General features: G+C 47.7%; 2 protein-coding genes across 2 annotated transcripts; one reads left to right on the top strand and one right to left on the bottom strand.

The window, feature by feature from the left end:
• Positions 1–236: 236 nt before the first annotated feature.
• Positions 237–10,503, top strand: ADCK2 (aarF domain containing kinase 2). Its single transcript, XM_058805399.1, has 8 exons — positions 237–1,166; positions 1,825–1,971; positions 3,481–3,609; positions 4,260–4,355; positions 6,136–6,378; positions 7,192–7,320; positions 7,425–7,478; positions 8,097–10,503. Exons 1-8 carry the CDS (start codon positions 237–239, stop codon positions 8,238–8,240), a joined length of 1,872 nt encoding a protein of 623 aa, XP_058661382.1. The 3' UTR covers positions 8,241–10,503.
• LOC131557793 (inner centromere protein-like) lies at positions 8,829–22,056 on the bottom strand. Its single transcript, XM_058805252.1, has 11 exons — positions 21,821–22,056; positions 20,733–21,061; positions 19,682–19,773; positions 19,322–19,499; positions 17,974–18,202; positions 16,835–17,403; positions 15,934–16,075; positions 14,564–14,808; positions 12,839–12,990; positions 12,145–12,400; positions 8,829–11,328 (listed from the first exon to the last, which is right to left on the bottom strand). The coding sequence occupies exons 2-11, from the start codon at positions 20,802–20,804 to the stop codon at positions 11,104–11,106; spliced, it is 2,160 nt and encodes a 719-aa protein (XP_058661235.1). The 5' UTR covers positions 20,805–21,061; positions 21,821–22,056; the 3' UTR covers positions 8,829–11,103.
• Positions 22,057–22,075: the final 19 nt, after the last annotated feature.

Below are 22,075 nucleotides of genomic sequence, written 5' to 3'. Positions count from 1 at the left end.
CCGGCCCAAGCGCGGCCCCTTCCCGCCTGTCCCCGTCCAGCACAGACGATCCTGAGGGGACAGCTCGGGCACGCGCCTCCCTCACGGCACTCGCGCTCCCGCCAGCCTCTCGCTGCTGGCCCTTTAAGGGGCGGGGCGTCGCCGCGCTCCGGGGCGCTGATTGGCTGGGCGCGCCCCCCTCCCGCCCCTTGCCCCCAGCGGGGGCGCGCGGGGTGGCGGCGGCGGGAGCGCGCGCGATGGTGGCCGGCGGCGCCGCGCGGTTGCTCCCGCTCCCGCTGCTCGCGCGCGCCGCCGCGCTCCGGCTCCGGCCGGCGCTGCCCGGGCGGGCGGGCCCGGGGCGCTGCGGGCTGCGCGCCGGCCGCTGGGCCGCCCTGGCCTTGGCCGTGCCCGCGGCCGTGCCCGCCGGCACCGGCTGGAAGGAGAGGCCGGGGCAGCGCGGCCCGGCGTGGGCGGCGGAGCGAGGCGCGGAGCGGCCGCCCCGGGGGCTGCTGAGGCGCCTGGGGCTGGTGCTGCGGCTGGGTGTCCGCGCCTGCGGGCTCCTGCTGCGCTTCGGGCCGCTGCTGCTGCTCTACCCGCTGAGCCGGCTCTGGCCCGGCTTGGGCGCCCGCTGGCTGCGGCTGCTGCGCAGGGCGGCCGAGGCCGCCGGCCCCACGTGTGTCAAGCTGGGCCAGTGGGCCAGCACCCGCAGGGACCTCTTCTCGGAGGCCTTCTGTGATGAGTTCTCCAAGCTGCACGTCGAGGTGAGCCCGCACCCCTGGGGCCACACCGACGAGCTCTTGAGGAAGGCCTTCGGTGAGGACTGGACCGGCTTCCTCAAGTTCCCGAGCCGGGAGCCGGTGGGCTCGGGCTGCGTTGCCCAGGTGTATAAAGCCTATGCTGACCTCGCCGCCATAGGCGGCTCCCGGGCCCAGGAGCTGGAGCAGCGCTCGGAGCTCAGGTCCGCCTTTGAAGCGTGGCAAGTGTCAGGCTTTAGAGGCCTCCTCGGGTGGCTGAGGAGGAGGAAGAGCAAGGAGATACGGGATGAGAGGAGCAGGGAGGAACTGAGTTCTGCAGGCTGCTCCCAGGGAAGTTCCGAGAGTAGGATGTCCCTTATGGAGCAGAGGGCCAAGCCACTCCTGAACGCAGACCCGTCATCAGCCAGACATCTTGTGCCTGTAGCCATTAAAGTAAGTCCTATGCCGAAATGGTAGAGGTATGAACATGGAGCGTGCTGGATGAGGTCCATCCCATGGAGAGGCATAGCTGGCCAGGGCCAGGTAGAACGAGAAGGGATGCTGTCTCTCCTGGTGTCCTTTATCAGTGCTTTTGTTCCAGCCTGCCTCAATCCCCAGCTCTTGCCAAACGGAGAGCTCGAGATTTGATGTGGCATGTGGCCACTAGGAATGCCTCCAAAGGCCCAATTTACATTAAACTAATTAGCATTAAGGTTGCTTGCACCTTCCAGACAGCAAGCCTCCTTCTCTGCTCACATGAAGAAATCTGGAATGTATAAGTGCGTTCCAGCAAAGTTTGTTTAAAGAAACCTTATATTTGAGCAGATTCAAATACTAACTAATAAGAGATGGGGCAAGACTGAAAGTGGTGCAAAATGTCTTTGGGTGAGATTGTAGCCTCCAGCACTGATACACTGAATTTGACAATGATAAAATGTTTCTCTATGACCTAATCAATGGCAAAATAGGAATTCTTCTGTGGACTAGTCAAGGAAGCTGGTTGCCTCCCATCCCAATAAGCTGGGTTCTGTATATTTGAAATGTATCACTTGAGCTCATTGCAATGGAGTGTCTGGGGAGTTTGATGTTGCCACTGCTGGTTCTTGTGCAGGTCCTGCACCCTGGGCTGGTCCACCAAGTCCAGATGGATCTGTTTCTCATGAAGATGGGCAGCCGCATCATTGGACTCCTCCCCGGGTTCAAGTGGCTCAGTTTGACAGAGATTGTGGAGGAGTTTGAGAAGCTTATGATGCAGCAGGTATGTGCCAGGCCATGGTCCCCAGCTAAACAAAACTGCCCATTGTCTTGCTCTGGCTGCCTCTAACTGTGTTCACACCACTACATTTAAAATGGTTAGGTGAAGGCTGGCTTGTTCTTTACTTCTGTTCTTTAGTCTAATCAAATCACATAACATTACTGTAGGAAAGCTTATGTGCTCACAAAGTATCAAAGCAATGAAAAAAACAATCTTTACTAGATCTAAAATTAATTTTTAGGCTTTGAAAATAATGTTTAGACTTTGAATGTGTTTTGTAGTAGACAGCCTGAACAGCTAGCTAGCCATAGTCAGAGTCCTTTTTGCAGGATTGTGAAAGGTGAACCCTGGTGAGACACCTCTCCTTAGGAAAGAATCTCCAAGCAAGTACTCAGGCATGTGGATTTTTTCTATAATTCTACATATATGTTTGCAGTCTGTACTCACTGAGATATATATATATATATATATATAGGCATAAATAATGTTTCCACAGAAGTTAATAGCACATTCTCCTCTGTATTATCATCAAACTCACAGTGTCAGTACAATTTTGCAAACAGATCTGAAAACATCCTGATTTACTAATGTCTTCTAAAGACACACTCCTGGAACATTGCTACTGTCAAACTTACAAAGATCTCACTGCAGGCTTAATTAGGCTTATGTTTCTATGAAATGAGCCATTATCTGCTAATTTCATTTTTGTGTCTAGATTGAAAGTCTGAAGTCTGTAACAAGCTGTTGAAAACCTTAATTATTCTCTACAATTCCAAAACCTCTGCACAGTAAATCCATGCTGGGACCTGTTACTGTGGCCAGATGTGATTCGAGGTCATTCATACCAGTTTGGCAGAGCTTGGGTGGATGTGCAGAAGACTGAGAGTTAGGAGAACATCTGATAGGCTCATTCTAGATTTTTCCCTTTGAATGAACAGGAAATATTCCTGGGGTATTCCTCACCGCCAGACAAGGGAGGTGAGGCAAGGTTATCCTGCCTCCTTGAGCAGTAGGAGACAGTAGGAGAGATGTCCTGGATCACTGAAGAACCAGGGCCTGGACTTGGCATAGTAGACTGTTTTGTATGAGTTACATTAAATTTCTTCCTGCTACAGCTGCCTGTCTGGTAAGTGAGGCTGTGGCTGCAGTTCTTTTACCCTGTCTGCTTGCCTTGCTGTTTGGACAGTAAACTTCCATTCAGGATAGGATTCAGTTCAGGATCTTGTTGTATTTTTGAATGTAACGTGGTCCTGGTCTGTTTTAAGACATATACCTCTAGTAAGGTACCAATATTTCAAAGGTGGGACCTGGCTGTGCACCATCCCTTACCCAGTCTGCTCCTCTTCCATCAGGGAAGCTCTGAGTGTGTAAAAAGCACCACTCTTCCTTTGTTTCCATTCTGGCTTTCTGACTGGCTTTGTTGGTATTGAGTATTGCAACTCACACAGGCTCCTGAAGATCTAATCCTAGCTGATTCTCCTTTCCAACCTGCTTTTCTGTTTGTCCCTTGAGATTGACTTACGCTACGAAGCCAGAAATCTGGAGCGCTTCCGACAGAATTTCCTAGATGTCAATTTTGTGAAGTTTCCAACTCCCCTTTGGCCCTTGGTAACAGCAGATGTTCTAGTGGAAACATTTGAGGTAAGCATTGCAGGGTGTGGGTCCAATGGTAGCAGTGAGAAAGCCCCGAGAAGACCATGGCAAGGAGGTGTTTCTTTTTGAGAAGGAGGAATCACAGGCAGAAGGATGCTTTTTTTTCTTATTTGCTTAAGGAGATTGATGTCCTTCCTTAGTGTCTCTTCCACTCTTTTGTTTGCAAGAAGTGCATCCCTAAAGACAGGTAGCAGACAGCTCTGTATAGAAGTGAACACTTGGCCTGAAAGCAGGCAGACCAGCAGTGGGTGCAGCCCCCTGTGCTTTGCAAACCAACACCACGCTTCACCTCTCCTCTGTGCTGGGTCAAAGCAAGGAGCTCAGCAATCTGACACTTTCTGATCTCTGCCTCACTTCCTTTGTGGATGTTTGAGTCCCAGACCAAAGCCACTCTCAGGCTTAGTTTTCCTGCATGTGACCCTGGCAAGGGTGTTTCTGTCCCTGGAATACCGTCTGTCTTTCCAAGGAACAAGCCCTTGGTTCTGCCATGTTCTCCATCACACTAGGTGCAGGCTCTTTCTGCCAAGTCCTTTCTAGGGTATTATCATCACCTTCCCCCCACTTGTGGCACCCAGGAAAAGGTGTGTTTGAGGGTGGGATGCAGGGGCTGTTTGACTCCAGCTCTGTCTCTGTTTCAGGAGAGTGAGCCCATCTCACGCTACCTGCACGTGGGGATTGGCACGGAGCTGCGGCAGAGGCTGGCCAGGATGGGCATGGACATGCTGCTAAAGATGGTAGGCACCTGCCTGGGGCTGCAAGACAAGGTTGTTTTCCTGCAGAAGCTATTCAGTTTGGATAATAAGACAAAGAGAGGCTAAAGAGAGAACCCATTTTCTTCCTAGCTGAACCTAGTCTGAGTAAAGCCTGGGCTGGACTCGGCCCTGCTTAGGCTCTGACACAGAGCTCTGCCACTGCAGGCAGCACACAGTAGGACTGGCCTGTGCACCTTGGTCAGCCTTTGCTTAGGACACCCACTAATCCACTTAATGAATATTCACCTATTACCCAAGGACCTTAAAGTGCACCATTATTAGCAAATGTCATGTGCTCTGCAGAGATTGTGGATGTGACTCAGAGGGAAAACAATGAGCTGATTTCTTAATTTATCAACTCCTCTAAAACTGCTTTTTTGTTAGGGAGAACTAAATCTGGAGTAAAGACAACAAACCTGGCCAAGTTCAGCTTCTGGCTATCTAGTTCTTCTGTGGCTGAAATAATCCCAAATAGTCTGGAAAGGAGTGTTGAGAGGGTGGTACAAGTGTCTTGTGAGGGGCTGCGAGAACCAGCAGGGAAGAGTTGCAAAGGCTCCTGACAGCACTGAGTGCGTGGGCAGTGTGTGTCAGATGAAATGCTGCTGCTAACTGCAGCAGTGTGCTTGGGCAATAGTGAACCTCCAGTTCTGGCTCCAGGTAGTATGACAGGCTCTGAAATAGCTTTTACCACTCAGAACAGCGATGCTGGAACTAGAATAGTTTTATGCTAAGATTGGTTTCAAATTTTAGGAGTAGGAAAGAATTAGAGGGCAGAAACAACTTTATGTCTATAAGTAAAACAAATACCTCTTTCTTGAGTACTCTGCAGTTCTAGTCCCTTGGTGCCCAGGACCCTCTGTTTCAAGGGCTGTAGTAGAACTGGAAGAGGTGCAGAGGAAGGCAGATAGATGATTAGTCATGTGGAATGTCTTCCATACCAGAATGGTGAAATAATTTGGACTCTTAACTCTGGAAAGCAGAAAGATGAGTAGTTTATGTCAGAGATTATGCAGTCATGAGTGCACAAGAATGAATATGGATCTATTGTGTAGGGTTTCTCAATAAGGAGGACCTAACATAGGCAGAAGTAATTTTTTTCAGGCAACAGCAAAACCATATTTTTTCACACAGCTCTAATTATTTACGTGGCAGTTGAACAAATTCATAGGAGAAATCCATGAAATACAGAGCTAATCTCCTTGGGGCAGGAAGTCCTGCAGTCCCAGGTCATCAGGAGGGTTTGGAAGGGGGAAGTACTGTTTGGTTCTTGTCCTCTTGCCAGTGCTTTTTGGTGCTAACTGCTGGCAGAGTCAGAGAAGAGCTACACAGATTTATTTCCTCTTCTCTTGTTTTCCTTACATTTTAATAGAGTTGTAATGTGGGTTGGTGTTGTGCACTAGACAAACGTACCCATTCACTGTAACCTTTGTCACTGAATGGCAAACAGCCTATTCTTACTGCATTGCCCTTTGCTAAGGCCCACCAGTGTGCCCCAGTTTAGGGCAAATTGCCAAAGGGCACTGCCATTCCCTGCTGGGACTCTAGCAAGCACTGGATTGCTTCACACAGCTCTGCTGACTTCCCGAGTACCCGAGCTGGTCTCCAGCAGAAGCCACCTGCTGTGGTGCTGCCCTGGGTGCTGCCCCATCACTGGTAATGACAGAGAACAGACCACAAACAACCCTCTGCCCTTTGCCTGGGGGCTTTTGGTGTCACCAGGTTTGCTTGGAACGAGCTGCTCTCACAATTACCTGTCCTCCAGATCTTCGTTGACAACTTTGTCCACGCCGACCTGCACCCTGGGAACATCCTGGTTCAAGGCAGCACCCACCCAGAGCTGTGTGACAGCCGGGTGCCAGAGCTGTGTGACAGCCGGGTGCTGGAGGTGCAGCCAGCCCTGCAGCAGCTGTGCCTGGTGCTGCTGGACGCAGGGATCGTGGCGGAGCTGCAGAGCGCCGACATGCAGAACTTCCGCGCCGTGTTCACGGCTGTGGTCCAGGGACAGGTGAGGCCCCTCTCCAGCATGGGGCTGGCTGGGGAAGGGAGGTGGCTGTGCAATCTGATGGCCAAAGTGACAGTTTTCTATTTGCCCTTGAAAGGAGCCTTGCTAGCATCTTACCCCAAACACAGGGACAAGTTGTTCAGCTGCAGCAAGGAGGCTGCCAGTGTGGAGCATTTTCCAGGCCCCAGGAGCTAGGAGGTGCTAAGTGGGAGGTATTGGCTGCCCCTTCCTGGTTAGGAGTACCTCTGCTGCAAGTTAGGACTTCCTGGGGGCCCCTGTTGCAGAATCTGTCAGGTTTTGCTACAGAAGAGGAGGGAATGGGTTCACATCTTGATCTGCCCCACATGTTCCTCTCTGCAGCCTTGCTGCTGGAAGGCCCATATGCCTTCCTCCATTTTGCTGTTGTGTCACCATCTATAGAGGAGAGGAAGGAAAACAGGTGTGTGGAGGGGTCTGACCTCTGCTAGGCTTCTCCATGTGAGGGGAACTACATTATCCTCCTCCCCCTTGAAACTCACTGTCAGATGGACTGGAGAACCCAGTGCTGGTGTCTCTTGTTCATTCTGGAAACAAGCATTGTGCTCCCACTTACCTGTTGCTGTCTCTCAGCTGCAGGGTGAAGGGCTCACTAACATAGCTCAAGAGGGACATGTTTTGTCTTGGTCTGCTGAAGCATGCCAAAGAATCCATGCTAAACCTGTGTCCAGGCCCATCCTGTGCTGCCAGGGGCACTTCTCAGCTAATAAAAGCAAGAACTGCAAGCATCTGATTGCAAGTCACCAGTGACTAGGTTCTGGTTGTGCTGTTTTTTCTCAGGGGGAGAGGGTGGCAGAGCTGATCCTGCACCATGCCCGTGCCAACCAGTGCCAGGACATCGAGCGCTTCAAGGCTGAGATGGCAGAGCTTGTGACCAAGGTCCGGGGGAACACCATTGCCCTGGGCAAGGCAAGTGCACCCTGTCACAGTCCCACTTACCTGCAGCTCAGCACTGAAAACTGAAACAAAAAGGTTTTTTGATCAGCTCTTAAAATTCTCCTTGTGTATTGCAGCTTCAGGTGGGAAATCTCCTCTCCAGTGTCTTCAAACTACTGATGACCCATAAGGTGAGGTCCTGTCCCTGTCTGCCTTTAATAGCTGGAAGTTCATCTGGGGAGGGAGAACTCCTGGGAGCACGAGGAGCTAACAAGGAGGGGGACTGACTTCTGAAACAAACTGCTAGGAGAGGAACAGCAGGAATGCATCCAAGTGTTGCAGGCATGCTGTTTCTCAGGTCTTATGCACACTCTGCCAAGCCCAATTTCTGTTTTTTTTTTTTGGGGTTTTATTTATTTTTTTTTTTTTTTTCCTTTTCTTTTTTTTTTTGGTCTCACTACTTCATGTAATGGTTGATACTAAAAGGAGTATTTTTGTAACACGTAGTTTTTCCTACCTTTTTAATAGTCCCTTAGACTATAGATACCTCCTTATAACTGATTATTTGGGGGACAAATTTCCACAGCTGCAAACAACTTTGGAAATCAAAAGACCTGTGGTGGCTTGAACTGGGGTTGTGAGCCACAGGGCTGCACAGTCCAACTGGTAGAGATGCATTATAGTTCCAGGTGTGGAAATGCTCCCCAGCCTTCCCTTCCCTCCCAGCTTAGGCAGAGCTGGTACCTTGGTTGGAGGGGTACAGAAGACAACAACATCCACTGAGTTCATTCAGTCTGTTGTGGTTCCAGGTGAAGCTCGAGAGCAATTTTGCTTCCATCATCTTTGCCATCATGGTTCTGGAAGGACTGGGGCGTTCACTGGATCCTGAACTGGACATTCTGGAGGCAGCCAAGCCACTGCTCATCAAAACTGCAGCTTCTGCCCTCAGATAGACTCCTGTGGCTGCTGCCCTCTCTTTCCCTGTGGTGGGGGGTTACCTGTGCTGTGCTGCCTGGGAGCTGACACAGAGGAGGCTGAAGGTGAGAAGTCACAGGTACCCCAGGGATGTGGCTGCTCTCCACTAATGCTGCCTTCAGTCATTTCAGCCAAGCATGGGATGATCAGAAGGTTTATTCCAGAAAGCAGGAAGAATTTGCACAATTGGACATTTTCCACTCATTGAACAGTTCTAAGAACTAATGTGGTAGTTTTTAAAAACATCTTCAGAAAGATGTTAACTGATCAAGTCTGTTTTAAAATATATCAGGTTAAATATTTAGTTTACTGACTTACCTGCACTGTGGTATGAGAAATTATGTTCTAGCATCTCCTAAGCAACACATTCAAGCTGAAAAAGGCCAATAAACCTGTTTTTCTTTTGTACTTTTAACTTCTACTTTTATTGTAGAAGTGTCCTAACATCCTGCATGTAGTGGTCTGCTCTTAGTCATTTTGGATGACAAAACCAGACCATTTAAATTTTTTCTCAAACTTCTGTACTCTAGTACATTAAGATAGGAGTTTGAATTATAAACAGCATAATAAAATATCTACCTAGGCAGAAAAACCTAATTCCATAATAAAAAAAAACTTCTGGGAATATTTGTCCTGGTCTTAATTTTTCTGTTTCTGAAACTTAAGAGGTTTCTTTTTTATGCTCTGTGTGATTTTCTCCACTACCCTTGCTGGTGCTCCCCACTCTACTCAAAACCTTAACTGATATGCAGATACTTAGGGGTTTTTTTCCCAGCAGGTTTCAAACCAGAGTCCAAGCATTTTCCTGATGGATCAAAATCACACTGCAAATGTTTAAAATCAAATAAAGCTAGCAGAAGAGCTGGATTACACGTGGCATTTACAGTCAATTATTTTAATAGCAGTATTAAAATGATTTTATGGCTGCATTTTAATAGTGAGAAATACAGTCTATGAATGATTGGAAATAACATGGTACTGAATATATTCCCAGACCTACCCTGTGTGAAATAGCAGTAGAGCAGGGTCTCTGCAGTAGTCTCTTCTCAGATGGTTAAGCAATGAAGAGGAAGTGCATAAGCAGACAATCTGCTGTTTTATGGTGATTATAAAGCAATGATTGATAGCATATAAATGAAGTCTGAAAAATAAGTTTAGATTCAGCTCAGTATATTTCATGTACTTTCCTTTAATCACTGCATATTCCATTTCCAAGGGCATAAGGATAAAAGCAGGAGCAGAATTTAACACCTTGTAAGTTTTAGGCTTGTCTCTTTAGCTAGAGTCATAAGCAGGCAGAGCATTGTCCTAACCAGCCCAAGATTTTATGTAAAAGAGAACTCAAACAAGAGGAGAAGCCAGCAAACCCCCCAAACATTACCCTGAAGAAAATCTCCCTGTGCCACCAGCACCCATGTTCCCTCAGCAGGGTGTGTGCCAGGTCTGGGGCACAACCATCCATGTTCCTGCTGAGCAAATTCCAGCCAGCTTTCCCAGACACTCAACAGACTGGAAACTGTTCCAAATGATGGGATTTCATGTCTAAAATACAAAACTGTGCCTCACACTTAGTTTCCATAATCTGAAGCAAGTTACATTTTTTTCAGACCTTACATTTTGTTTGTTAAAGCCTTCACCTTCTATTTAAGTTCATCTTTCCTTTTCCCTTTTTTTCCTTTAAGCAAAAATCTTAGGATGGCTCACGCACGTACATTATGGCTCTTAAAGTTTAAAAATACCCATTTTATCTATTAAGGTCTCAGAGTAGTTTGTAAACATCTGGATGAGAGACCTAACTTGGTCTTTTTAGGGAAAAGCTGAAGGCATAGCCTCTCTATTATCCCTGGAGGAATGCAGTCTGACACTGCCTGGCAACTGCTGGCCATTCAGATTTGGCAGGATTTCAAAGGAGCTCCATTTTACAAGTTTTCTTCATTTTACTTTTTTCTTTTTTCTTTTTTTTTTTTTTAAGAAACTGCCATTATCACTGTTGCTATATTCTAGAAGGAGGCATAAATTTTTATAATGTGCCAGAAAATGTGTATCATGTTTCTAAGTGTATACAGAATGTCAGGCCTAATTTGAATTTTGTATCTAGTTTGGTTCTAGGCATTACTTGAAATAAGGTATCACAAATATTGTATTCATTTTAGCATAATTCTGTGTGAAATAAAGGTATTTCCATATAGCTCTGACTGTTTAACAAATAAATTATGCTATGCCCCATTCTCCTTTCCTAAATACCTGGCTGAAATTTCTGGTTACTCAGAGCTGATCATATATATGATCATATATTTACATACATTGTAATTTAGCATAATTGTGTAAAATAAAGATATTTCCATATAGCTCTGACTGTTTCAGCAAATAAATTGTGCCATGTCCATTCTCCTTCCCTAAATACCTGGCTGAAATTTCTGGTTACCCAGAGCTGATGAATGCATTTCCTGTGGCACAGCCACAGGGAATTTTGTACCTCAGATGATGTGAGGAAGAGCGAACACTTCAGAATGTGACAAGCTTAACCTCCTCCTCCTCTCCTTGGGCACCTCCACTCCCCACAGTGCAGTGCACTAAACCCCCTCCTTTCTGATGCAGAAAGTGCCTCTAGATGTGCCCTGCTGCTCCCTCTCAGGGGAGGGGGAGCCAGTGACCCCAGGAGGAAAGGCAGGTGAAGGACAGAGCAGTGGAAGTGCACTCTGGCTGCAGTGAAAGGGACATTAGAGACCTCTCCAGGAATCCAAATGCCACCTGTCACACTCTGCACACTGACTCACAGGTGACAGGGCACAGCAGGTCTGTGAACTGCTCCAGGCCCTGCTCACCCTCTGTGCAGCTTCCTTACTCGAGCAGGGATGCCCTGAGCAGCAGGAGCTTCTGTTCCCTGAGGTACTGCTGGAGAGCACAGAGCTTCTGGCCTTCTTTTTCCATCTTCAGATGAGAACTCTCTTTCCTCTGGAACACTTTCACTTTGGCAGCCTGGTGCTGGTTTTGCTGTTTGTCCTGCTCCTGGGATTCTTGTTCCAGCACTTCCTGCCGTGACTGCATTCTGCTCCTCAGCAACTCCTACACAAAGACATTCAAAACTACAGTCAGCCTTCATGCCAAATTTCATCCTCACTCTTCATCTCTGTCCAGCTCTGGGGCCCCCAGCATGGACATGGATCCACTGGAGTGAGTCCAGAGGAGGATCACAATGATGTTCAGAGGGCTGGAGCACCTCTGTATGGAGCCAGGCTGAGAGCTGGGCTTGTTCAGCCTGGGGAAGAGAAGGCTCTGGGGAGATTTTGGAGCACCTTCCATTGCCTAAAGGGGCAACAAAAGCTGGATAAGGACTTTTTACAAGGGTGTGGAGTGATGGGACAAGGGGTAATGGCTTTAAACTGAAAAAGAGTAGGCTTAGATTAGATATTAGGAATAAATTCTTTCCTGTGGAGGTGGAGAGGCACTGGCACAGGTTGCCCAGAGAAGCTGTGGATGCCCCATCCCTGGCAGACTGGACAGGGGGTTCTGAGGGTTCTGAGCAGTCTGGTCTAGTGGGAGGTGTCCCTGCCCATGGCAGGGGGGTTGGGACTAGATGAACACAATCCAAATCACCCTACAGTACTATGATTCTCACTAGTCAGAAATGGATGTAATCCATGGAAATTAATTTCTTGCATGCAGAAAGACTTCTTTTGTGGCAGAGATAAGGAATTTTAATTTCCACTTTTTTCATCTTTATACACATGCCAAAAAAGGTTACCCCTTTTATCTCTAAATGGTACAGTCATACTGCATGTAAAACAGGTGAAATATACAAATACTCCAGATATTTGTATATACACTTCCACTGCTGGAAACATGGCAGAAGAAGAAAATAACATCTGGAACTGCTCTTACCAGCCTTTCTTTCTCTTGTTCACAGCTCCTGTTGTTGCTTTCTGTCTGCAGCTCCTCTCTCTGCAAATGCCGTGTCTTTAAGAGCTGAAGCCTCTGCCTTGCCTTCCTCTCCTCCTCCTCCTCCTCTGGAAAGCAGGATTCCTTCCTGCTCCTCTCAGCCTCAGCAGCCTGGAGCAGTGCCATGTGCTGCAAAGCTCTCTCTTTGTGCTCCAGCTGTTTCTCCAGCCCTTGCAATGTTCTCTGACGCAATCGCTGCCTGTTTCCAAAACAAAATTGCTCAAATTTCTCATAAAGAAAGAGCAATAAAAAAGAAAGACAGTGCATAAGACACAAAGCAGATATTTTCGCAATCTGTGTTCAGTTAACATTCCAGGACTCTTTGTTAGGTTATGAGGATTAAACCTGTGTCCAGAACAGAGGCAGCAAAAGCCCCAAACGGGCTGGTGCCTGATGTCAGCACTTTTGTTCTGAGAGCAGGACTGAAGGGAATTTGCCCTTGGAGATAATGCTGTGTACCCACCCCTCACACCTCCAGCACCAATTGCATTCCCAGTAGGGATCCACTGTGACCCCTGTGCAGAGTCCAGCAAAAAGCACCAGGTGGGATGTGCAGGGGCTGAGGGAGAGCAGCAGGGAGCAGATGTTACCAACCTTCCAACCTCTAGCACAAAAAGCAGTCAGTGCCCAGCATCACCTCTGGCTGTCCCTGCGGGTGCCATCTGCCTCTTGCTGCTGCTGCCTCTTCAGCTGCCTCTGTTCTTCTTGCCACCTTGTGTGCTCAATCTTGGCTCTGCTGAAGTCCAGCTCCTTCCACCTCTTCTGAGATGCACCACTAGGGATTGATTTCTGTGAGATAAAATGCAAACTGAACCCTTAGTCCCAGCAGTGTATTTTTCTAATGCACACTGTAAGCACACAAAACCAGAAGAAGCCAGTTTTAATGTCACTCCTGAGGCCTAGAAGCTACAAAGGCTCACAAATACTGTAGTGTTGATTCCCATCCATACAAGTACTGAGGATGATGCTAAAACCTGCAAAAAACAGTAGGCTTAATCAACAAACAGGTGCCTGAAAATCCAGTCTTAAGAGCTCCCCACAGGTCAGTAGGCTGTGCTGTTCTGGTGTTGAGCCAATGCTTAAAACTCCCCAGTTTTTGGGTCAACTTCTGGATTGGATGGAATATCCAGGTTCTGACCATATAATATAAATTCCTTACTAGATTTTATTAGCAAGAGAAATACCTGCCCCCATCTGGCCAAACCCAGAACATTCCTGAATTCTCTGCAGGTATTCCAACTCTTCACCTTTTGTTTTCTGAGATTTCTACCCATGCTCAAGCAGTCTTTGTGTTTCTTTAGCAGTAGCTTCATTTCAATGCTGTAGTGCTGCTGATCTGTGTTTTTAAATGCACTGTGCCATGTACAGAGATGAAGGAGCACCCATAAGGCCTCTCTTCACAGCCATAGTGAAATATTTATTTGTTTTTGTACTCCTTACAGTGCCCTTTATGAGGAAAGTGCAAGTAAACACCATCAAATCTTTAGACGTGTACTCCAGTTCCCATTGCTAGAGCTGTGTGGAGCTGGAACAGAGTTCCCCCAAAATATTTTCCTCTGTCAAATGCATCCTGCTTCCTCCTATTCCCAAGTGCAGTCAGCATGTTTCTGCTATCAGCTGCTCCTCTGCAAACAGAATGTCTCCTTCCATCCAGGGCTTTCCTGAGGACAACTCAAATACCACAAGCTGGAAAACACTACAGGACTTTCAAATAATGTTCCTGCCAGTCTTACACAGCCTTTTGACTGGTTTCTCTTAACACATTGATCTGTAAGGCTTGCCAGGGGCTGTAAACAGCTTTGTTCTCCAGTGTATTGCTATTCTTAGCAAAAAAATGTACCTTGTGGGTGTGTTTAATGACACACACAAGGAGAGATCAAAGAAAGAATCAAAGGTGTTTTGTAGGTGGGAGGTGAACAAATGATGTTTTCCAGCAGGTAAAGTACCAGCCTAAGGATCAGGAGACTTCTAGTTCCACCCCTGCCCTAACATGCACTCTTTGCTGTGGGCCTCAGATGCCTGCCTAAACTTTTTCTTTTTTGCTTTCAGTATCTGTAAAAGAGGAGTTTGGTTTTTTTTTTTTACTATCTAGTAGAGCTGGCTGAGAAGCTTATTTAGAGATTATATCTAACATACAAAAACACTCTGCCAAAAGTGCTGAGCAAAAATACCACAAGTGCCCTGTCCTGCACAACGAGGGCTCCCAAGTGGAGTCCTTAAATTTCTATTTCTACATAACCATTATTCTACACAGGCATAATTTCTGTTGCAGCAAAAACCTTTGTGGGAGATCAAAGGGGAGAACATTCTCACATGACATAAACAAATCTGCTCATCCTAAGAACTAAACCTCAATACTCACTGTGATGTTTTTGTCTCTCGGAAGCTTTGGGAGATGTGTGGCTCTCCCAGCCAGCAGGGGGGTGGCACTGTGGGGTCTCTGCCCACAAAGGGCTGATCTGATGGTCAGGCTGTCTTTCTCCAGTGACTGATTCACCTGGGCAAAGAAGCTCTGGCACCTGAAAGGAACCAAAGCACTGCTTCCCATGGGAGGGCTCCTCTGGGAATGCTGGACTGGAGCTTCTGCCACTCTGGACTCAAAAAAGCCTTTCAAATAAATAGGGCAAGGGCATATGAGAATATGGGAAGCTTATAAAAAGAAAGCAAATTAAAAGAACAAAAGGTCTGCTCATATGAAATATATTCAAGCAAGGATTTTATAACATTTTCCTATAAGGAAGTGGGACAGTTTTTAGTCTTCACAAAAGAGGTCCCAGCTTTTCAGAAACAAGCTTGCCATTGCATTTAGGCTAGAGGGTTGGCCTGGGAAACTGAGTTTTGCCTGGCACTTCTTACAGCTACTCAGGCTAAAGGATTGTGTATCCCACAGACTGGCATGAACTGCTCTGAAATGAGTAAAAATGATAAAGCTTTTGATAGGGCAATGCCTGAGCTCACATCCTGCTGAGAGACAGGAGACATTAAATAGGCACAGCCCTGCTAACAGAGCTTTTGGGTAAGTGAGAACAGGAGCAGAGTTTGCTCACACCCTCCTGCTAAGGACAGGGCAGCCCTGAGTGGCAGCTGCTGCATGGAATGGTGCTGGAACACCAGCTGGGAGCCAATGTGCACTCCTGTTTGACTTTTCATTCTCCTTCTTCCAGCAGTGTCACAAAGCAAAAACAGAGAAAGCTTCAGGCTTTCAGATCCTCTCTTAGATGGCTGCAATTGTCACAAAGCTGAAAACAGCAAGAAATTGTTCAAAATCATGATCCAGCCCCTTTTGGCTGTTCAAGGAACAAAATTCCACTCAGTGACATTATAAAGCAATAATTTTCAGCACAGATAAGAGGATTATTTTGCAAAAAAGTCCTGGTGAAATCTTGTTGCTATACACAGTTACTGTTAAAGATCAATTTTTAAAGTAAGGAATTTTTTATTTATACTGAGCTCTATGATATAGGTTAAAAACCCCCAAAAGCTGCTACTGCAGTAGCTGAGCTGTAAAAGCCCAAAAATCTCAAGTTCCATCTGAAAATTCTTTCACTTTGAGAGAAGATAAATAATTTCTCAAGTCACAGCACCATTAATACCTATATATAAAGATGGCATTATGGTATTTCTTTGTAAAGCACCAAGAATTATGGTGACAGATCTTATACATGATGCTATCCTGCACTGACATTATGTGCTAAGTCTTATGTTTGGGTAAAAGAGCTACAGTTCCAATACCACGATCATGTTCAAAATTAGCTTCAGTTTCAGCATCCTGCTGTCTGCTCTCTGCTTCCTCCTTGTGATCTGTCTCCACTAACCAGCTGTCTGTGTTGACAGCAGCATCAACCACAGCACGAGCCATCTCCCTCTGAGGGCCCTAGAAAGAACAAGAAATGCAACCATAATGCAGACCTGATAAGGAAAAGAATATGATTATTTAATGAGTTTACAGCGTAAGATCTTAAGTTGTAACTGAAGTTTAAGAGAGAATGGAGAAAAAACATATTCTGAAAGACAGGCCTGCTCCTGGCATGTGCCAGAGTTTGGATTCTAACCCTTGCAGAGCAATGGAGGTATGTGTGGCAGTAGCTGGTGCACATGAACCTCCTCCTTACTGATCCTCACCCATTGCCCTGCTCACAAGCACCAAATCAGCTGCTGAGGACTAAATAAGTCTCTTGTGGTCCTTGACTGGGAGAGGGGACACCTCTAACAGGGTGAAGTATGTTAAAAGAATCATGCAAGAGACTGCCTTGGTAGGGAACAACCCCTACTGTAATCCTTATCCAGTGTCAAGTCTTCTGACACTTTTTCCTTTTTTTGCCTTTACCCCCCTCATACAGAAGCAGAATGTAGAGGGACTGGGCTGTGCCACACTTCTCATATTCTGCATCCATGGAGGAGGTTCTAGAAGCCTGTTCCAGCCAGGGACAATGACAGATTATTGACAATGACCTGACCTCAGTCAAAGGAAGGCAGTGCAAAGTCTCCCCATTCTTTAGCAGGAAGGCATAAGGAGCAGGCCTTAAACCTCTAGCTTGGTACCAAGGGTAGTAAACTTGCAGTAGCAAAGCAGATAATTACACAATTACCAGACCATTTATTAACAGAAGAACCAGGGTGAACCATTATTTACCTTCTCAGTTTCTATAACCTCATAGTCCTCTTCCAAAGAGGACCTAACATCTTCTGGAATGTTTTCTGTCTCTAATCTCTTCTCTTCCTTTTTCTCTTCCTCTCTGGAAACACTTTCTGTAGAAGCAATCCTCAATTCAGACAGTTCCTGTTCTATTTTCTTGCTGAGCTTGTCTTCAGTGAGGCTTGCTCTGGGGCTGAAGGTGTTTTCCTGCTGCACTTTGCACCCTGCAGGCCGTGTGTGTTCCCAGGCTCCAAGGCAGCCCTGGGGAAGCGAGGTGCACCCCCAGCTGCACTTTGCACAGGGATGAGTGGAATACAGAGCCTCTGGGCAGCAGCCCAGGCCCAGGTGACCCTGTCTGTAGTGCCCTGAGGCTCTGTAACCTGGTGCCACAAGGTAAGGGTAATCCAAGCTTGAATCCACCACCATCTGCCTGGCTGCTAAAGGCATCTGCAGCTCCAGGATGATGCGTTCGCTCAGGGGCATGGGAATGCGCAGAGCTTGGGCAGAAGACACCTCCTTAGTCTGCCCATTCCAGAAATTCACAAGCACTCCCCTCTCATTGTGTGCTGTGCATATTGGGAAAGAAAAAGGCAAGTAATGGATTAGCAGCATGTCAATCTGTGTGATTTATCTCATAGAGAGCAGGAGGTAAAAGTAATGACTTGTGCTTCAGACAATTCTGTAACAACTTTCATGATTTTATTCTTTACATGTTTAAAATTTTACTTTCTCTTGAATTTCCTGCAAGGAGACAGAAGATATAAAAAAAAAAATCTCACTTGCCACAGCAGGTGAGATTTTACCCTGAAATAGCAGAAAAGCAGACTAACAGATAATCAGGTGATCCTCAGGAGGATCAGGAAAGGTTTTTGAGTTGTGTTGGGAGGGTGTTATCCCAAACGCCTAGCTTTTTAGGAAGTTTTCACCCACAGAACAAAGCAAAGGCAAATCCTGTGATCTGCATTAATTCTGACCCTGAAAAGATGGCTTAGTGCCAACAATAAGAACAGAATGAAGAGAACCCAAGCAGCAGGAGGTAAATTTTCCATGCTGGAGCTTGATCTTTTCCCTGCAGTGACCAGCTCCCATGGTGAGTCCAGTGCTGCTAAGAAAACCAAAACAGCCAAAGCAGGTACCTGAAGGTGCCTCTGTGCTCTCCACAACCCTCAGCACAGTGCCAGGGCCAAAACGTTTGGCTGGAGCCTCCCATGGTGCCAAGACCCTGTCCCCTGGAGCAAGAGGCTGTCGCCGGGCGTCCTCGTAGTGCACAATGTCATAGAGCGGCGTTTCCTGCTGGCCTCGCTGGACCCTGCCCTTCAGAGCCCCATTTTGGTCAAACTCAACTAAAAAGCCTTCCCTGGAGCCCTGTGAGAGGAAAACATGTGGTGTGCAAGGCAATCTGCAAGGTGCAGTTAACAGCAAAGCTTAAGTGCTAAGAGGGAAGTGGCAGAAATCCCAGGAAGTGGAATGTGATTTGGGAATGCAGCTTTCCTCTTCTACCAGGGTTTCACTGTACTGTGTCCATACCCCTTCAAAAGTAAATAAAAAGCTGGGGCTTAAGGGGCTGACAGGTTTTTTCTTCCTTTCACTTTAGAGTTAGATTTTAGTAAGAACACAATCAGCAGGCTAAGGCAGAATCTACCAGGAAAATCCCCACAGGAAAAAGAGCAGCCAAAATAAACTGCGTATGATGCAGTTCACGGCAATCAGAAGGATAAAAAACAATCCTTCAGCAATCAGAAGGGTAACAAAGCAGTAAAAAGCCACAACTGTCATAAATTTAAATACATTAATTGGAACCTTCAGCAGCAAGTGAGGGCAAGATCTACTGCCAGAATCTCAGCCTTCTCTGCAGATCTCTGAGTGCACTTACACAAATAATACACAAATACACAAATCAGCTCCAACTGATGTCACTTGTGCCTGTAGCTGTCCCAGTCTGTTCTACCCCACACTGAAGCTCACACACATCCTCACCTATACTAGCACCAAAATTATTTAACTAACCTGCAAAATGAACTGGATTTTAACAGAAAACCTGCAGGGGGGATTTTCTGTCTGGCATCCAAAATCATCTCACAATTCCCAGAAACATAGATGGAAAAGAATGAGGAAAGCTCTCAGTTTGGTAAAGAGGAAGTGGACCCTGGAGACAAACATTTTGTATTACTAGCTGCTGTTCAGCTAACTAACTCTGCTGCTAGACAGTAGGGATAAAGGATCTGTTTTGTCTGTCTCTGAATAAAAACTCATTATATCTACAAAACCAGATTGGTCTCCAGGCTGTTCTTACTTGCAGGACTCTTCACAGCAAACAGCCAGACAGCACCAGGTAACAGATGAAAACAGGGTGTGGGGAGGCAACAGTGGCTAGGAATACACTGTAACACTGGAGGGGCACCCCACAGCAAGGGTGAGTATGGGAAAAACAGAAAGAAAAAACCCATACATGCTCTTCCAGGCATGCTCCCAATCAAGAGTTACCTCCAACTCCTGGACAATGTGGCCCAGGTAGTAACAGCCATCAGTTTCTCTCCTTGCCAGCACACGAGCTCCCCTCAGCACACGGGAAGCCTCCAGGGATAAACCCCTGAAATTCCTTTTGGCTGAGGGTATCAAGGGCATGCAAAAGCGACCTGGGTTCCAGGCACAGACATGACAGCTGTGGAAAATGAAAATACAAGAATTAATGGAAAGCTCGGCAGCAGATACTCTGCAACTTACTGCAGTGCAAACAAACTAAATCAACATGGGACAAAACCCCCACCCTGCAATAACTGCCTTTATTTCCCAGCTTTTCCTTCTCTGCTTTTCCAGTGACCCACCTATATATTATGAGCTTACTGTGTTACTGGACATCTTGGCAGCAGAGAGCTACAGGAATCTTTATTAGCTGTGTGGCAGCACTGGACATGTGGGATGGATGTGGAGCTTACCTGGAAGCGGGAAGGAGGAGATGGAAACAGAAAATGAGCATGATTTTTGAACATTTAAATCCTTAAACAGGAATATTGTCTACAAATTGAAATTTGCTTTCAGTTTATTACTTCTCTTCATAATTCTTCCACCATGTCTTGTGGTCTATGCTGCTTATCTGTAAATTCATCACAAATGGTTTTGATTTTGAGAAAAAGTTTGGAAAGAAGGAACATTAAAAAAAGAACTATATGATAAACCCCCCTTGCACCTGGCTTCTATTCAGCAGCTGGGTGTGTAGCAGGGGTGGGCAGCCAGTGGCCACATGTGCACTGCTACTGCTGACACAGCTTCCAAGCTCCCCTGGCAAACAAAGTTGAAAGGTCAATGAAAGGACCTGAACTCAAGGGAGAGTGAAGAAAGTGGGAGTTCAGTCTAGGGGGACAAATTTGCCTCTGCAGGTCAAAGCCAGAAGTGGAGACATCCAGCCTGAATGAGATGGGAAACATGGGATGCTTGAGAACAAGGACACAAGGACAACAGAATGCCAGGGACTCCAAGGCACAAAATACAAGGCAGTTGGAAGGCAAAGCTGGCAATAAAATGATGAACTTTTTATCACATCATTCAGCTTTTATGGAAAAACATAAACTTGGTATGGAGCACATTGCAGGGTTGCAACATGTTGACTTGATAAGTAAAAACTGGTTGAAAAGTTTGCTGCTATTCCTTGTAAACTGCTGAAAATGGCTCAGGTGAGAAGGGAAATTAAAATTCCTTAACTACAAGGCTATCCACTGCTGCTTCAGCTGAGGATGTTAGGTATTCGGGGTGTTAACAAATGGAGAAGGTATTATTGATTATTTAAAATACCTTCAGGAGGGTCACAGAAACTCTTCTCCAGTTCATTGTGGAGAAGAATCCAATAAAGATTCAGCAGGAGCTACAAGTGTGGATTAATCTTACATTGGCATCATACCTTGTCAGGAGGAATAGGGGAGTGCTGGATTCCTTGATGGGACCCTCCTGATAGCCTGGGTACTTCCTCCATTAATTTTTGCTTGCTTCTTTTGTGATCACTTCAGTGTCCCATAAGGCATACCAATATGCATTACTGGATGCAATGGGTTCTCCACAAGAAGTTGGCAGAATTCCTCCAGCCCTTGCTCTGCCATATACCGGTGAACAGATCCACCCACCGGCAGGCTGGGTTTTCCATCCTCCTCAAAGTGCCGCGACTGAAACCGGGCTCAGCTCCAGGAACACTGCTGAGCGAGCAATAGACAGGCAGGCACACCGCTGTAACACCTGTGGGAGAGGGAAAACGGGAGAGAAGAACAAAACTCTCTCAGATGCTCAGGTGGGAATTCTGTACTGGCTGTTTCTATGCCGAGGGGCCGCCCCTGTGTTCCCGCTCCGGCGGCCGGCCCAGAGAGGGGGAAGAGGCTCCGCACCAGCTGCTTCCCCCGGGACAGCCCGGCCCTGAGGGCGAGCCCCGCATCCCGGCCCTGAGGGCGAGCCCCGCGTCTCGCTCCTGAGGGCGAGCCCCGCGTCTCGCTCCTGAGGGAGAGTCCCGCGTCTCGCTCCTGAGGGAGAGCCCTGGATCCCGCTCCTGAGGGCGGACTCCGCATCCAGGCCCCGAGGGCGAGCACCGCATCCTGGCCCCGCCGGGACACCGCCAGTGCCCCGCTGCTCCGCTACCGGACTGCCTGGGCTGGACTGCCCGGCTGCCCCGACATGGACAGCGGGAAGCGCTGCTCCTTCTGCCTTAACCACCACCAGCTGGAGCCACCTTCTCGCCCCGCCCCCCCCAAAAAGCAGCGGCTGGGCTGGGGAGCTCGCCCGGCTCTGTGCCTCCCTAACGTGGGCGACGCCAACTTTAGGGAGAACTCACGGAAAACCCGCCCGTGGTGCCGCCCCAGCGCTCCCAAGTGCTGAGGGGAGTGAGGGCAGATGTGTGGGGGCAGTGCGTGCTGTCCCCGGGCGCCAGGACCCTTCCGTGCCCAGGGCTGTCTCCCTTTCCCGGGATACCCCCGAGCCCCGGGCTCCCTCCGTCTCCCGAGATACCTCGGTGCCGCGGGCTGTCTCTCTTTCCCGGGATATCTCTGAGCCCCGGGCTCTCTCTGTTTCCCGGGATACCCCGGTGCCGCGGGCTGTCTCCTTTCCCAGGATACCCCCGAGCCCCGGGCTCTCTCTGTTTCCCGGGATACCCCGGTGCCGCGGGCTGTCTCCTTTCCCGGGATACCCCCGAGCCCCGGGCTCTCTCTGTTTCCCGGGATACCCCGGTGCCGCGGGCTGTCCCCGCCCCGGAAGGCGGCGGCC

The sequence above is a fragment of the Ammospiza caudacuta genome, chromosome 5 (assembly GCF_027887145.1).
Source record: "Ammospiza caudacuta isolate bAmmCau1 chromosome 5, bAmmCau1.pri, whole genome shotgun sequence".
Taxonomy (NCBI): domain Eukaryota; kingdom Metazoa; phylum Chordata; class Aves; order Passeriformes; family Passerellidae; genus Ammospiza; species Ammospiza caudacuta.
The sequence above is the reverse complement of the archived record's forward strand: the minus strand, read 5'-3'. Positions and strand labels throughout refer to the sequence as shown.

Bases quoted from the DNA above. Each gene is read 5' to 3' on its own strand.
- ADCK2 (XM_058805399.1), top strand. From the start codon at position 237: ATGGTGGCCGGCGGCGCCGCGCGGTTGCTCCCGCTCCCGCTGCTCGCG. The intron at 1,972-3,480 runs GTATGTGCCAGG...TTGTCCCTTGAG, and splicing joins AGAAGCTTATGATGCAGCAG to ATTGACTTACGCTACGAAGC. The intron at 3,610-4,259 runs GTAAGCATTGCA...TCTCTGTTTCAG, and splicing joins TTCTAGTGGAAACATTTGAG to GAGAGTGAGCCCATCTCACG.
- LOC131557793 (XM_058805252.1), bottom strand. From the start codon at position 20,804: ATGGAGGAAGTACCCAGGCTATCAGGAGGGTCCCATCAAGGAATCCAG. The intron at 19,500-19,681 runs GTAAGCTCATAA...CATTTTCCACAG, and splicing joins CCAAGATGTCCAGTAACACA to CTGTCATGTCTGTGCCTGGA. The intron at 18,203-19,321 runs GTAACTCTTGAT...TTCCTCTCACAG, and splicing joins ACATTGTCCAGGAGTTGGAG to GGCTCCAGGGAAGGCTTTTT.